Source organism: Trypanosoma brucei, chromosome 10, assembly GCF_000210295.1.
Source record: "Trypanosoma brucei gambiense DAL972 chromosome 10, complete sequence".
In the NCBI taxonomy this organism is placed as follows: domain Eukaryota; phylum Euglenozoa; class Kinetoplastea; order Trypanosomatida; family Trypanosomatidae; genus Trypanosoma; species Trypanosoma brucei.
The window spans coordinates 644212-658977 of NC_026743.1; the positions used below are offsets into that span (position 1 = coordinate 644212).

A 14766-nucleotide genomic window follows, 5' to 3' on the forward strand; every position below is an offset into this window, starting at 1 on the left:
TTGTTTAATGCGCTTATCTTCGTCTTCTTTGTTGTGACATTTGCCTTTGTTTGCATCACACTAAACTGATCTTTAACTCCACCCTTGTGGTTCACTGTTTTTTCCACCCACGTACTCATTATTTATTCATTTTTTCTGCGAAATAAACGAACGACGTAACGGTTCAGTGTTTGGACTATGCTTGCCAAGAAGAGGGCCGAGAGGCAACATGCCATTGCAGCTACCGCTGGTGGGGAACGTAAGAAGGAACTGCAGAAACTGAAGCGCCGTCGCGAAGAGTCGAATGAAGAGGCGAAAAGGGATGGTCGGAGCAGTGAAAGGAAGCATCGACTGTTGGGCAGTGAAAGATTATCAGAAGATCCGATGCTCCTCTCAGCTGAAGACCCCACCTCGGTATTGCGCGCGATTGGTGACCATGTGAACACACGGTTGAAAGAACTAGACTTTGATGATGATATCGACGCTGATCTCTTTGATGAAAGGCAACGGCAGCTGCGCGAGGAGGCGGAACTTGCGGCCGGGACGAGGAGTCGTCTGTTGGCCTCCCATATCGCTGAATTTCTTCACAAGCAACAAAAAAAAGGGACGATCGAATTTGAGAAAGTTGAAAACCCATCGGCAACGGACGTTAGTGCTGTGTTTGTAGCTCACAACAGCAACGCCGTTACGGCAGTATGCAGTCTGGGCAACGAGATTGTGTTTCTCGGTGACAAAACAGGGGCTGTGTATTTTGTTGAGCTGAGAGATAATGCGGGTAGCACAAGAAAGGAACTACTGTCCCCTTGCCTCTCCGCTGCAGTACTTTCAATTGCGGTATCGGACACTCGCGGTGTGCGGCCTTCTCAGCGCACTCTTTTTGAGCGAACTACTGCTGACGTTAGTGTTACATCATATGTGGCAGTAGGAGCGGCGGACGGTACCATTGGCATCTGGGTTACGGATACCAGACGCCACTTGGGAACTCTGACAATGCATCGCTCCGCAGTAACTGGTCTCGCATTTCGTAACGATACACTTTACAGCGGGGGCTACGATGAGGCACTGCGGGTGTGGGCATTACCGCAGATGTCGTGTGAGGACAAGCTTTTTGGCCACACAGGTCGCGTGTTCGGTCTTCACTGTCTACGGCGTGAGCGCTGCGCCACTGTTGGTGATGATGGTACGATGCGCTTCTGGAAAGTGGACGCTGCCACACAGCAGGAGTTCACTGCGAGTGCTCACTTCGGCGGAAAAGTGGTGCTTGAGTGCGTCGTGATGATGAATGACTTTATAGTTCTTTGCGGTGCTGCAAATGGAGCCCTCCTTGTTTTTGATGTGGGGAAGCGGAAGCCTGTGGCGGTGCGGGAGGGGGCCCACGGCTACGGTTTTGTCGGCGACGGGACTGGTCTTGAGAGCGAAGCAATTGCCATGCGACAGAAGTCAGACGGAAGTGTGGTCTCAGAGACGAGAATCCCCAACCCGATCACAGCTGTTGCTGCCATTCCATATTCGGATACGGCGGCGAGCGCTAGCTATGACGGTGTTGTGCGTCTCTGGCGTGTTGGCGCCGCATCTGAAAGCAGTGGAAAAACAGGCACAGGGAGCGGTGTACAGGCTACACCGGTTGTGCAACCGAGTTCACTGGACTGCCTTGCCTCCATCCCTGTCCGGGCTATCGTCACCTCACTGTATTTTCCTCCCACCAGTGATGTGCTATTAATCGCCTGCAGTAAGGAACCGCGACTCGGTCGATGGGTTGTGCAGCGGAGCGCATTGAACTCCGTGTACGTTGTGCCGCTGAACCAGGAAACACGTTTTAAATTGTCGTCTCGAGGGCGCGTCGAACACCTTCCCACTTTATTGTACGGCATTGACAATGATGGGGCATCCGATGAGGCAGATAGGATGGAAGACGCCACAGAGGGTCTTAGTGACGCGGGTGGTAGAGGTGGTTCATATCGATCTCATGATGAAGAGGGGAATGGCGGCGAAGAAGGCGATGATGGTACTGAAACAGACAACAGCACTGGTATGTTTACTGTTGGTGAGGAGGGTCAGATGAAGTTTAGCATGCCCATGAGTAATGGTGACAGATATCACGGTACGAAGAAGAAGTCCAAAAAGAGGACGCCAGGTGCGAAAGGTGAAGTTTGTGCCCCCAAAACTTCCTCCAAACGCTCCAGTACTGAAGCCGCAGAGGAAGAACGGCGAAAAAGAAAGAAAAAAAAGAACAAGAAGAAAGGAGCAGGAGGAGGGAAACACAGCACTGCTGGCGAAGAGGATAAGTAAGCGCGGGTGCATCTCACGAGTGAAGGAAGTGTCTTGTGCCGCGAACTCAAATTCCCTTCTTCTTCTTCCGCTCCTCCTCTTGGAGATCACTTGTTCCCTTGTCTGCCGTACGGAGCCTAGTTCCCCGCCGTTTTAATTTTTTAATATTTGATTCTGTTCTCCAAATATCAGCGAGGATGGACGGGAAAGAGCGGTGTTTTTTGAGATCAAGTGGTATTTGCATGAACGAGCAAGCGAACGAAATCGCGCAAGCACACAACCCGTGTACACGTGGGCGTGTTCAGTCTTCGGGTACGTTTTTGTGCAACGGGGAAGAGACGACAGTATTAACAGAGGGAGGGCGGGGTAGGGTAGTTGAAGCAAAACAATAACAATAATAGTAACCACGATTTTTATTCGCGCTTAATGTGGTGCACGCACATGATGAGTATTTGGTCGATGTAGACAACGTGTGCAACCGATGTTTGAGGTGGGGAAAGAAACTTTGATGTTAGGGTGTGTTTCTGCGTTCACACATGCCTGCGCTGACTGAATTTGTCCTCGGGTCACTAACTCTCTCACGGTACCTCACTCTCAGCTATGGGTTGCTGCCGCTTCGGTTCGACACTTATCAACGGTGTGTTGGCATCTCTCTAACTTTTTTTCCAGTCCTACTCTCCACGCTCCCTGGCCCTATTTCTCTACCTTCCGTCTACTGGGTTTCTCCAGTGCATTTTCTTGACTTCTTTTTTTTTTGCCACTTATCCTGTCTATGATGACGATTTAACGTTCTGCTTTTTCTTTTTCTTTTCTCTTTTTCGTTTTCCTCATTATACACTTCCACATGATACTTCCATTGAAGCACACTTCCCGCGTTCCGTTTTTGTGGTGCCGGAGGGTCTCATCTTACTTACATGAGTTGCGCTGGATCCACAAATGGTGCGGACGCTTGCTCTGCGGTTGCCTCTAACTATTCCGCTTGTGACGTTCGATCAAGCAAGCGACCGAAACGAAAGGTGGCGATTATATTCGGCTACATTGGCGAGCGGTACTGTGGACTGCAATGGAACCACCTACCGAATTACCCAACAGTTGAGGAGGAATTACTGCGTGCTCTGCGCCGTGCTGACATGATATCTGAGGAGAACTACGCGCAACAAAAAGTTCAGCAGAAACTTAACTGGGAGCGTGCCAGTCGCACCGACAAGGGTGTTCACGCCCTGCGCAATGTGTTCTCGCTTAACGTGATGCTACCGTATGCAAAGGACTCAACGAGCGAGTTTGATGTGGGCGAAGCGAGGCGGTTACTGACGGAGGCGCTTCCGAGTGATATCGTCGTGTATGAAATTATTCCAGTAACGAGGAGCTTCAATGCGTACATGATGTGTGGGTCCCGCAAATATGAGTACTACCTTCCAACATTTGCATTTATGAATAGCGAGGAGTACTCCAACATATACTTCCCACCATCTCTCGCGCCCTCAAGACCCACGCTGGAAGAGGTAGGTTTTTTGGGCACTAAAACAGCAGGGGGTGCAGCAACAAATGCCAACGGTAACGGTAACGATGCCACGGCGGGAAGTAAAAGACAGCGGCTTTGCGAAAAAGAAGGTGGAAGCAGCAATGGTGAGGTGACTGCATGTTGCACTGAACAAAATAATCTGGAAGGAAATACCTCTCAAACATGTCAGCGGTCAGACACCATTGACGATACGGGCGGTGGTAACAACAACGGTGGTGATAGCCCGCAAAAGTTTCACGACGGACTGTTTGAGAAGATGTTAGTGTTTCACACAATTCCCGAGAGCGCGATGCAGGTAGTGGCTCGTTACCGCGTGACACCACAGCGCTTGGAACACGCGCGAAATATCTTCAAACTTTTTGAAGGTACCCACTCGTACCACAACTTCACACCGGGAGGAAAGGCGAGTGATCCCTCATCTGCGCGTTACATCACCAGCGTCACAGTTAGTGAGCCGTTTGTTGTGGACCCTTCTGATGACGCCATGTTATCAGCACTTCAGTTGTGGGCTCCTTCGCGCTACTATTCTCCTGATGATGAAAGGTTAGTTTCAGGGGAAGTGAAAGATGACGATGAAGTCGAACAAGAAAGAGAACGTATGCGTGAACGTATGATTCGCATTTACGGCACCCCTGCCGCTGAGGGAACGGGTGATATTAACAGGAACATGGGAGACAGAAATCGTGTTGGTCTCGAGGTTGTGCGCATTGAATTGAGCGGCCAGAGCTTTTTATTTAATCAAATACGCAAAATGATCGGCACTGTTGCTTCTATGTGCGCTGCTGGCTTACCACCGGATTACCTGCGTGATCATTTCTTGAACAAGGCAGTTCGATGCGGCACACCAATGGTGCCTGCGAATGGTCTTTTTCTGACGTATTTGGACTTTCAGAGGTACAACTATCGGTTGGATCGAATTCAACTCGAGGGGGAAAATGGAAAAGGGAAGGGTGGTATTTATGTGGACCGTGTGGACGAGCAGGCGGTAGAAACTTTTCGACGGAAAATTGTAGCTGTTGTGCTGCGTAACGAAATGGCCACCGACGCCATAGGGCGGTGGATGCGGTCGTTGCGCCACGTGATGAGATTAGCGTGTAACATTGAGTTGCCGTAACAGAGAGGGTGTTATGGTGTCTTTCGTTCTCACCATTTCACCGCGTTGTCCAAATAAAGGGAGGGCATATTACTTGACTCCCTCCGCGTCGTCTTCTCTGTTATCTCTCTTTTTTAAAAAAAAAATAACTTCACACATCTGAACGTATTTTTGCTTTTCGTCTTTTCGTGTGCTGTGTGTGTGTGGGGGGGGGGGACCCCTGTCAATCTTTGATTGACCCCCTGTTTTGTTTTGTCTGTTGCCATTTGTTTCCTTTCCCAACCAATCAAAGAGGTAAAGTTGAAGAGCAAGTAGGGAAGCGAAGTGACACCCTTTGTGGCGGCAGCAAAAACTAGACCGTTAAACGAAAACATATACGCGCGTTCAGTTGCTGATATTCCCATTGCGGTTGTGAGTGTGTGAACACGGTAAAATAATACGCACCGTGAAGGTTTTATTTACCTGCGACTCGTCGCTTCCTGATAGGATGTGGGACGTCGTAAGCCGCGTTGGAAAAGCGGCTTACCGCACCGCTGCGTTGACTGGTCTAGCTGCTGGTACGGAGCAACCGCCATATCCCTGTGCGCTTCCGTTAAAAACTGTGAGCAGCGATAGTGACGTTGATTCCATGAGAGAAGTGCTTAACAGCGCCTTTGATGCTTCAAAAGACATGTTGGAAAACAATGGGGAGCACCAGTGGCAACTTGTGGATTATGTGGACCCTGAGGAAGGAGGCGACTTGCATTTGTTTACTCGTCCACGAGTTGGACCTTTTAACTTCGTCAAAGCCACCCTGTCCTTCATGGGTGTTTCACCACAGAATGTGCTGGACACGATGCACAGCGACAACGCCGATGACCGCAAACGATACTCCGCAAATCTCTCCCACTTTGAAGTGTTGGCCAAACCCATGGCTGGGTGCGCCATAGAGTTACACAAGTATTGGGCACCACCGCCCGTGGCTGGCCGCGAGTTTGTCTTCGCTGCAGAGAAGAAATATGTTGAGAGTGAGAATGTGTACTATGTGCATGGCTGTAGCATCGACTACACCCCACAGATGGAAACCTCAAAAGGCTTTGTCCGTGCAGCTTGCTTGTGGGCATGGAAACTGATGCCTGTGGGTGACAACACCTTGGCAACTTATGTGAGTTGTATGAACCCCCGCGGGTGGACGCCACCGTTTATTTTCGGTTGGCTGAAGTCGGAGATTGGAAAAGAACTTGTTGCTTGCCGCCGTGTGTTGTATGGTGAAACCGTCAAAGTTGAACGAACCACGCTTCAAGGCATGGGCCTATCAGACGAGGTGAACAATTTGACAGACGAGGAGCGAAAAAGGATGTCAGAGGGGGAACCCCAACCCGAGACCTCTTAATTGTCCGCGTGCCCATCGTCTCCGCAGCGGCTGGATAAAGGGAGGGAAGAGAGTGGGTATAATGAAGTAAGAAAGAGATATCATTTTTTTTTTTTAATAAGGGGACGGTGAGAAACAGGAATAATCGAAAAGGATGAAAGGGGAAAATGAGGAGGCCAATGGGGAACGAAAAGGCGGACAACATGAACATGGAGGGAAACAGAGGGATGGACTACACGGACATTACCGACGGAAGGAAGGAGGTAGTAAAGGTGTTTTGGAGAATTAGGAGGGACTGGAGGGAGTGGGAAACTGACAAATCGAGGAGTGGTGAAGAATTTGAGGTACGTACTCAAGTGCCCAGCGGACGGACATTTGAAGGTCTCATGTTTTTCTTTCGATGGGCTCGGAGCGCACTTTCTTGCTCTTTTCCGGTAAGGAGCGTTTTAAAGCGGTGGCGCTTGTGGTACGTCATTGACAAGCTCGAGCGGTGGGAGAACAAATAATAATGGAAGGTGGAACGTCGATTGCAACTTATTTCTAGTGCCGGCAGTATCGCAAAATAGAGATGCACATGCCTTCTTTTTGTGTTTCCCGCTTCCCTTCTCCTACCACCAGGTGTCCTTTCCTTTTCACTCCGGATCGCCGTGCTGGGTCCCTTTGTACCCTCTTGGAGGCAGAAGTTTCTTCACTTTCTTTCTCTTTTCAATTCATTGCTTCCTGTCTGTTTGCTTTCCTTAGAGAATGGCGCGAAGGGGTTACACCTGCATTCCTCCCCACTCGACCGTGTCTCGGTTCTTTTGTTTGTTAAGATATTCATCATCAGATTCTCAAAGGCCTGGGCAACCAAAGGGCCAACAGAGTGATGTGTTGTATACTTTTCAGTACTCAGATGGGATACATAATGTATGTGCCAATGTATCCAGGAATGCGGAATACACTCGTGCTTGTGACAGCGTATATATTTATATATACGTATCTATTTACTTATTTTCATTTATATACCAACCTGACGTCGCTATGGTGATGGCTCTGAAGCTACGAGTGGAAGAAGAGGAGAATGGGGAGAAAGGTTGGCAATTTCACTTTTCGCACCCTTTAAAAGGGAAAGGAGAGAAAAATAAATAGATGAATCAATAAAGGCAAAACAGTAGGTGGTATGTGTGTGCTGAATTTTCAGGAAAAGGGAGCGACCAGTGTGAAAAGCAGAAGTTTGTTCGTTTCTTTTCATTTTTTCCCCCTCTTTTGCCCACGTTTTTACTCTTTTTTCTCCCCCTTTTTTGAACGAACATCCTTATTCTGCCTAATCGACAGTGCGACCGGACCATGTAAACGACGGAGATTATATACGTGAATATATACGCATGTATGTTCACACACACACATATATATATATATATATATATCACGGTAATAACAAGGGAAGGCTCTACTCACTGAATATTCTCCACACACGTTATCCTGTTTCCCGTTTCTCTCTCCTTTTCTTTTCCGCTTTTTCTCGCTTTCTGGTTTCTCTAGTTCATAAACAGGAACAAAAGGAACAAAAAAAATCGATATGCACCTGTGAGTCGGTCTTCGGCAAACCATAATGTTTTTGAGGTGTACTGCCACCGTTGTAACGGTTCTACGCAACAACAAAAGAAAGGGGATGGACCACATCATTTTGCCTGTTCCATTGCCTATTTTTGCAGGTGTTGAAGTGTCCGAGTGGGTGTGTTAGCTACCTACAGATCGTTTTTATTATCTGTTTTTTTTCTTTTTCTTTTTTGGCGGTGATATCGCATAAATCCTCATTTATTGAGTTCTTTTTTCGTATCTTTTCTCCCTTTATAATTTTTTCCCCCTCAAAGCACTACCGTTTCTTCCCTTCTGGGTCTTGCAACAGCTCGTGCTATGAGGAAGTGCGTGTTTCGTCTTCACATCACTTCGTTATTGGGCTTCTTTTCACCAACAACCAACACCACAAATCGTCACACCTCGTCACACCGTCGCCGTTCTTGTAAATTTTTTTCTTCTGTCTAAGCCACTCAGGTTGGAGTTGTCGATTTTATCGCCAGGGAAAGCAGGATAAGTGGTAAGGGGATAAAACTAAAAAGCCTCTTATTTGCAACTCCAGACCGCGTGTGAAGTGCAGAATAAGGATGGCTGAGTTGGCCAAGAGTGCGGTATTAGTGTCATCGTGTACTGATGACCTGTTGGGTGACGCAAAACAAGTTGTTGTGGGGCCAAATCAAGAGGATCTGCACTCAGCAGAAGCCGTTCTTAATCGCTATTCAACCGTGGGGTTTCAGGCCTCAAATTTAGCCCGTGCTTTTTCTATATGTGAAATGATGCTGACACCCCAATCTCCATCCCCATCGTTGATGCCCACTGAAGGGGACCAAACATCTGAGTCACCAGTGATGGTCCAGCCGACATTATTTGTTGGGGTCACTGCCAACCTCTTCGGGACTGGTTGCCGTGAGGCAATTCGATTTCTATGCACGGAGTGCGTTCCATTACCGAATGGAGTAGAACCCGCAACACCACTGGACGACATGGCTGGAATATCATGCGATGGGACGGGTGCACTGAAACCCTCGCCATGCGACTCGAGGGCGCTCATTCACGTTCTTGTGGTGAGCGGCGGTGCGATGGAACATGACATACGCCGTGCGTGTGAGTCGTACAAATTATCACGAGAGGGGGCAGAGGAAGAAGGGGAGCAATTCCACCATCCGGTGGAACGTGACCGCTCCCGCGGCAAGGGGACTGACTGTCATTTTGGAAATGTTCGTTACAACAGCAGTGGGGTGGCGTCACGCAACCTTTTTTCATGCGTTATGCGCTGTCTTGTGAAGCGACTTGCGGAAGCGCAACGAAAGGAAAAGGCAAACCGCGAAGCTGCTCCAATTCCCGAAGCCTATTACGATGTATGCTCGTGGGCCATAACCCCAAGCACACTTTGGTACATGGCTGGTCTGTGGATGGCTGATATATTTACAGAGGCCCTGCAGGAAACTGGCGAGGTTACTGACGAGAAGGTGGCCAGCGAAGAGGGACTGAAACGTGCGAAGAGTACCGTCCTCTACTGGGCTGCACGGAATGGTGTTCCAATTTTCTCACCCTCTCTTACCGACGGTGACATTATGGAGTTCATTCTCACCGCAGGGGACACTGGTGTGCCTTTACTGCAATTAGACTTGGTTGCAGATATTCACCGTCTTAACAGGCTTGCGATGCGAAGTCGACGCACGGGAATGATGATATTAGGCGGTGGCGTTGTGAAGCACCACGTCTGCAACGCAAATCTGATGCGCAACGGGGCTGATTATGCAGTGTTTTTGAATAATGCGCAAGAGTTTGACGGCAGCGACGCCGGGGCTCGCCCTGGTGAAGCAGTTTCTTGGGGCAAGTTAAGGTTGGACTCCACCGCAGTGAAAGTGTACTCGGAGGTGACAATTGTGTTTCCGTTGATTGTTGTTCATGTATTTGTGGCGTGGGTCCGAATGATGCGGAGTAAAGGCAAGGAGAATATCCGCTCGTGATTTGTTACAACACCTGCATGAGCATGCCTATTGCCATTTGTTTGATTTGGTGTATGCTTTGTACAGTTGCTTCAACAGGAATGAGCAGGGGTGGTGAGTCCGGTTCGAGGGCATACGAATCCATTGCCTCGTGAGTTAGTGGGTTTGTTTGCATGTGTACGTGTGTGTGAGGGACCAAACAACTTTTCCCTGATGGTCGGTCGCTCGTTCGAGGGGGGAGGGATATTTTCCGTTCCTTAATAGTTCTAAATGGGGTAGTGTGCGTTTGGCTGCAACAGGTGCTTTCATGCCTTTGGAATATTTGTCCTTAGAAGCTGTTTTCTGTTTTCTCTACTTTTCAGAGTTAAGCAAAATGGTGTGTAAGAATTTAACACCGATATAACGATTAAAAAAAAATGGTAGAAGTCTACCCGCTCTCACCTTTCCTCTTGCGTGTACAATATATATATATATATATATATACTCCACATTATCTCTCTTTAGCACTTTCTTTCTTTCTTTTTTTTTTTGCTCTATATACCTCTTGTAACACTAATGATGAATACCGAAAATAAAGAAGGGAGTTGGCGCTGTTGATGGAAGGGCGCCACGGCTTCAACTTTCACTCCCTGGGTGGTGCGGTCGATTTGCACAACATTTTCTCCGCTTTATCCGGAAGAGATGACGGCAACGTTGATTCAAATGGAGCTGCCATGTGGGATATTGCAACGAATTTGGTACTGACTCTTCTATTAACCGCTCTCTCCAAATACGTACGTCGTTTCCTCATGCAAACGTGGCCCGCCTGGGTCTCGAAACAGTTTAAACGACTTTTGGGTACGCGTGAAGAGGGCGTTGTTGCGGCTGCAGATGTTTTCCGTAGTCAGCCAGAGGAGTTTGCCTTTGACAATGAAATATTGGTGGTCGCAATGGAGAGGTACATTTCCTGGGTGCTTTTTTCGAAGGGAAAGCCAAAACTAAATAAAGGTAGTGCAACTGGTGCCAACATCCCAGCCGAAGGCGTATCGGAGCAGTCGATTCCTCTGCTTCGGCATGCACAGTACCTGTACACATCACTTAATTTGTCACCGTATAGGGGCAGGAAGGATATGTTTAACGTGCTGCGCCGGTATTATCGTGTTTTACTTGTTCCCGGTGATGGTGACGTTTTGGAGGTGGAACCTGGGCTTACCATTTGCTTTCATCAACAGTTCGTCTCTACCTCGTCGCTGAAGTCTGGCAAGCCCGTGTCACTGCGTGGTAATGCGGAAGTTTTGAGGGAGTATCCTCCTGTAAATTTTGATGCGACCCCCTTGGACCCTGGCGCTAAAAATGAGGATGTTAGCCAAAGTGGTAGTGATGATAGTCAGTTACATGACGATGGAAAAACCACACGGCAATCAGGGAATGAGCGCGATGCGTACTTGCGTACGAGGAAGGTTATTGTCCGCCGAGCCCTATTACGTTGCACGGATGCGGACAAGGGGCGTGAGCGCATCTTAAACTTTGCTCGCCGCGCATATGAGTGGTACATTTCCACTGTTGGTGACGTTGTCGAACGATATTATTTCCACCCGAGCCGCTCAGAATTGCAGTGTGCGATAACTTCAAAGTGGTTGGACGAATCTGTGATGCCCCTCCGGTTTCCCATGCGTCGCTACATGATACCGACCGGGAGGTGCGGTTTTGAATCTCTTTTTTTTCGTCAGAAAAGTGACCTGATTACATGTCTCACCGAGTTCAAAGAGAAGCGGGGTAGGTTTGGGGTTCCAGGGGTCGCGCAGCAGTTGCTAATTCTTCTACACGGTCCGCCTGGCACGGGGAAAACTAGTGTTATACGTGCAATTGCGGGCTACCTCAATCGTAGCATTGTTGCTGTCCCTATCGAATACTTTCAAACAAATAGCAAACTACAGGAGATTCTATCTGGCGGCACAGTGAAGCTAGAAGGGTATAGTGCACCTGTTGCAGGGAATGAATGCGATCTTGAGGTCAGGAAAACAGTGTATGTCTTTGAGGATTTTGACGTGGTCACACAGTTAATTCCTTTCAGAATGTCGCTCACCCATCAGCGTTGCCCGCCTTCGAGTGTCTCCTCGCCCACATCATTTGATGGTGTTGAGGTGGGTTGTGGAACCCCGACTTCCGCCTTTGAAGCGAGTAACGATGACCTTTCTACCGAAATTCCTCAAACCCTGCATGAAGACACACTCTTACCTGATGAGGGACCTAACAGTCCTCCAAATGTAGATGCAGACGCTTCCGTAAAAGGACGTACAAGTGAGGCTGAGAGCAAAAGAGAGAGCATCAATGATAACTTGCTTGAGGGCGCATGTGATGAGAGCGACGCAATTTCTGAAGTATCAGTCAGTGAGATGCGTCGTTTCCAACGGAGACTTGCTCGCGACTTTCTTTCTCCAGAAGGGCTCCTGCGCACGCTTAACCCATGTTTCGCACAGCCTGGCCGCGTGATTGTGTTCACAACAAACCATGTGGAGTTACTACCGGCGGAGCTGTTCAGGCCTGGTGTGCTGACAATGGACATTCATATGTCAAACTGGGAGGCGAAAACAGCCTTTGAGTTTATTGCGCATCACTTCAGAAACTCACTTACTACAGAACTTCAGCAACGATTTGAAACTTTCTTCCTGCGGTGTGAAAAGGAGGGACGGCAAGTTTTTATGAATCCCTCTTCACTCGAGCATTTATTGTTGACGTGTGACAGCGCCGAAGATTTACTACTGGAGTTGGAGCGTCAATATTAATTTTCACATTCTTTTACAACTCAACTGCCCCTTTCCTAACACACGCTTTCTATTCAAACACCGAATATTTGTTTTGTGATTACTCTCTTCATTTCCTTCTTATTTTTACTTTCCTGTGGGTGTGTTCCTTTTAACAACTTTTTGTTACTTTGTCCGTGTGTGCGGTTTGGTTTGTCCTCATTGGAGGTTGTAAACAAGCAAGTGGTGACGAAAGCGAAAGGAAAAAAAGGAAAGAGAAGGTAAAATTAAAAAAGAGTGTGTAGTGAGGATTAGGAGAACACGAGCATTTACTGCAACGTGTTTTTTTTTAAGTAATACCATTATTAAAGAACAAACAGGTAACACGTTCCCTGTAATACAAAGTTAGCCATGACGTCTTCAATGATCCCTGTGGATCCCGACAAGCGGGACGACATATACTACCGTTACAAAATGCCTGCCATTCAAACAAAGGTAGAAGGCAGTGGTAACGGTATCAAGACTGTCTTTCCGAATATCCACGACGTTTGCCTCGCCATCAACAGGCCAGAAGAAGTCCTGATGAAGTATTTCCAGTCAGAGTTTGGTGCTCAGCGCACGGTGTCTGAAAAGGACGACAAATTTCTTATTATGGGAAGTCATACAGAGGAACGCGTACAGGAAAAAGTATATGACTTTATCCGCCAGTTTGTCCTGTGCAGGAGCTGCCGTAACCCCGAAACTCAGCTCTCCGTGGAGCGCAACAAGAAGGGTGCCCCCCAGGTTAGCATGTCGTGCGGAGCGTGCGGTAAGTCGATGAAGTTGGAAGACCTTGGAGCGCGCTACGTCACTGCTCTCGCTACTCACTTCGCCAAAAACCCACAGGCAGCACTACGGAAAGGCGCAGGTACGGCGGAGGCTCGTAAGAAGGATAAGGCCCAACAGGAGGAGGCGGCGGCTGCTGCAGCAGCAAAGTTGGCGGTTCCTGTGGAGAAACACGTGATTATGAAATCAGACCTACAGGATACACGTGAGGCGCCGCAAGAAGTGCTTGCACGCTTCATGAGACAATGTGAAGGTGACTACGAAGAGATTCTGCGTCACTCCATGGAACTTATGTCAACCTACAACTTGAAGGACAAAATGGGGCCGCTACTCGTTCTGAATGCCATTGTAATTGCCGAAAAGGAGTTCATGGCTGGTTTACGACGCCATACGGCACTGCTGAAGCGCTTTTCAACCCTTCCAGACTCTGTACTGTACGACGCTTCGGCGGATGAGACGACAAAGACGGAGCGACAAAAGCGGAAGATGCAGCTACAGGTTGCTGCTATGGAGGAGTGCGCCCGCATATGCGTGCAGCACCTCAAGCCTGAGCAGCTTGTGGTTGCGTTATTTGTTCTTTTCATTGAAGGCGTTCTCGAGGGTGAATCGATTAAGAGCTGGCATAACGAAGGAAAACCCCCGTCAAAGGTCGACCCAGCGGTATATGCCGAGATGAGGGAAGCGGTGGAGCCACTTGTCGTGTGGTTGGATGGGAACAAGTGTGTCGTAGCGTGAAGCCCCGTGGCCTCATTCCGTCCATCGTAACTTCAAATTTTCCCCACTCCTGTCTTTACTCTTATTTTTCCTCCATATTCCCCTTTTTGTTTACTTCAGCGTCGGCTGCTGTGTGCGGACCGCCTTATTTCCCTCACCTTTTTTTTTTTGCACCACATTAATTTTTCACTTTGGTCCCTTCCATCGTCGTGGCATATCGGGTATATCGCGCGCTGCGGTGATGCACTCAGAGGCGTGAAATGAAGCGCAACATACTCCTTCCTTGCCGTGGTGAATCGAAACGGTTTTTTGTACTTGCCTCACAGTTGTTACCATGTAGTTTACATCTGCAACTGTGTGAATCAATTCGCATCACAAAGGCTGTTTGGGGTAGGGCAGAAGAAAGCTAAATGACTTGTTGGTATTCTAACCTCGTTGTAGTCGTTAAATAAATCGCAACGAAAGGTAAACATATTGTGGCTTGCGCCATTCCGTTCCGCTTCATTTTATTCCCCTTTTGAATGTTTTCTTCGGCGCTTCTCTCATGTATACGAAATGGGGAAAAAATGAAGAACCGAACGAGTGCACTGCAATAATAATAAGGTAAAAGCAGTTACAGTAGTGAAAATTGGGAAGAAGTGGAGGGCAGGGACACGTGGTTTCTTTTTTTTCCATACTGTTCTGTGTACTAGTGGACGGTGAAGCGTTTTAAGTGTTGTTTGCGGAGACGGGAAACGAAAAACCAAGAAATGGAGGATGAGGGAAATTTGTTGGGTGTCGAT

The 14766-nt window shown here is 48.3% G+C and overlaps 10 protein-coding genes across 10 annotated transcripts; 9 read left to right on the plus strand and 1 right to left on the minus strand.

The window, feature by feature from the left end:
- Positions 1 to 177: 177 nt before the first annotated feature.
- On the plus strand, positions 178 to 2268 carry TbgDal_X3360 (hypothetical protein, conserved; the record flags this gene model as incomplete). Its single annotated transcript, XM_011779214.1, has 1 exon — positions 178 to 2268. The coding sequence occupies one exon, from the start codon at positions 178 to 180 to the stop codon at positions 2266 to 2268; it is 2091 nt and encodes a 696-aa protein (XP_011777516.1).
- A 176-nt stretch (positions 2269 to 2444) lies between these two features.
- On the plus strand, positions 2445 to 2639 carry TbgDal_X3370 (T. brucei spp.-specific protein; the record flags this gene model as incomplete). The annotated part of the gene is made up of 1 exon (XM_011779215.1): positions 2445 to 2639. One exon carries the CDS (start codon positions 2445 to 2447, stop codon positions 2637 to 2639), a length of 195 nt encoding a protein of 64 aa, XP_011777517.1.
- A 522-nt stretch (positions 2640 to 3161) lies between these two features.
- On the plus strand, positions 3162 to 4883 carry TbgDal_X3380 (hypothetical protein, conserved; the record flags this gene model as incomplete). Its single annotated transcript, XM_011779216.1, has 1 exon — positions 3162 to 4883. The coding sequence occupies one exon, from the start codon at positions 3162 to 3164 to the stop codon at positions 4881 to 4883; it is 1722 nt and encodes a 573-aa protein (XP_011777518.1).
- A 466-nt stretch (positions 4884 to 5349) lies between these two features.
- TbgDal_X3390 (hypothetical protein, conserved) lies at positions 5350 to 6234 on the plus strand (the record flags this gene model as incomplete). The annotated part of the gene is made up of 1 exon (XM_011779217.1): positions 5350 to 6234. One exon carries the CDS (start codon positions 5350 to 5352, stop codon positions 6232 to 6234), a length of 885 nt encoding a protein of 294 aa, XP_011777519.1.
- Positions 6235 to 6380: 146 nt separating this feature from the next.
- Positions 6381 to 6719, plus strand: TbgDal_X3400 (conserved hypothetical protein, unlikely; the record flags this gene model as incomplete). Its single annotated transcript, XM_011779218.1, has 1 exon — positions 6381 to 6719. The coding sequence occupies one exon, from the start codon at positions 6381 to 6383 to the stop codon at positions 6717 to 6719; it is 339 nt and encodes a 112-aa protein (XP_011777520.1).
- A 238-nt stretch (positions 6720 to 6957) lies between these two features.
- Positions 6958 to 7341, plus strand: TbgDal_X3410 (hypothetical protein, unlikely; the record flags this gene model as incomplete). The annotated part of the gene is made up of 1 exon (XM_011779219.1): positions 6958 to 7341. The coding sequence occupies one exon, from the start codon at positions 6958 to 6960 to the stop codon at positions 7339 to 7341; it is 384 nt and encodes a 127-aa protein (XP_011777521.1).
- Positions 7342 to 7470: 129 nt separating this feature from the next.
- On the minus strand, positions 7471 to 7878 carry TbgDal_X3420 (hypothetical protein, unlikely; the record flags this gene model as incomplete). Its single annotated transcript, XM_011779220.1, has 1 exon — positions 7471 to 7878. One exon carries the CDS (start codon positions 7876 to 7878, stop codon positions 7471 to 7473), a length of 408 nt encoding a protein of 135 aa, XP_011777522.1.
- A 479-nt stretch (positions 7879 to 8357) lies between these two features.
- TbgDal_X3430 (deoxyhypusine synthase, putative) lies at positions 8358 to 9743 on the plus strand (the record flags this gene model as incomplete). The annotated part of the gene is made up of 1 exon (XM_011779221.1): positions 8358 to 9743. One exon carries the CDS (start codon positions 8358 to 8360, stop codon positions 9741 to 9743), a length of 1386 nt encoding a protein of 461 aa, XP_011777523.1.
- Positions 9744 to 10318: 575 nt separating this feature from the next.
- TbgDal_X3440 (hypothetical protein, conserved) lies at positions 10319 to 12487 on the plus strand (the record flags this gene model as incomplete). The annotated part of the gene is made up of 1 exon (XM_011779222.1): positions 10319 to 12487. One exon carries the CDS (start codon positions 10319 to 10321, stop codon positions 12485 to 12487), a length of 2169 nt encoding a protein of 722 aa, XP_011777524.1.
- Positions 12488 to 12856: 369 nt separating this feature from the next.
- TbgDal_X3450 (eukaryotic translation initiation factor 5,putative) lies at positions 12857 to 14005 on the plus strand (the record flags this gene model as incomplete). The annotated part of the gene is made up of 1 exon (XM_011779223.1): positions 12857 to 14005. One exon carries the CDS (start codon positions 12857 to 12859, stop codon positions 14003 to 14005), a length of 1149 nt encoding a protein of 382 aa, XP_011777525.1.
- Positions 14006 to 14766: the final 761 nt, after the last annotated feature.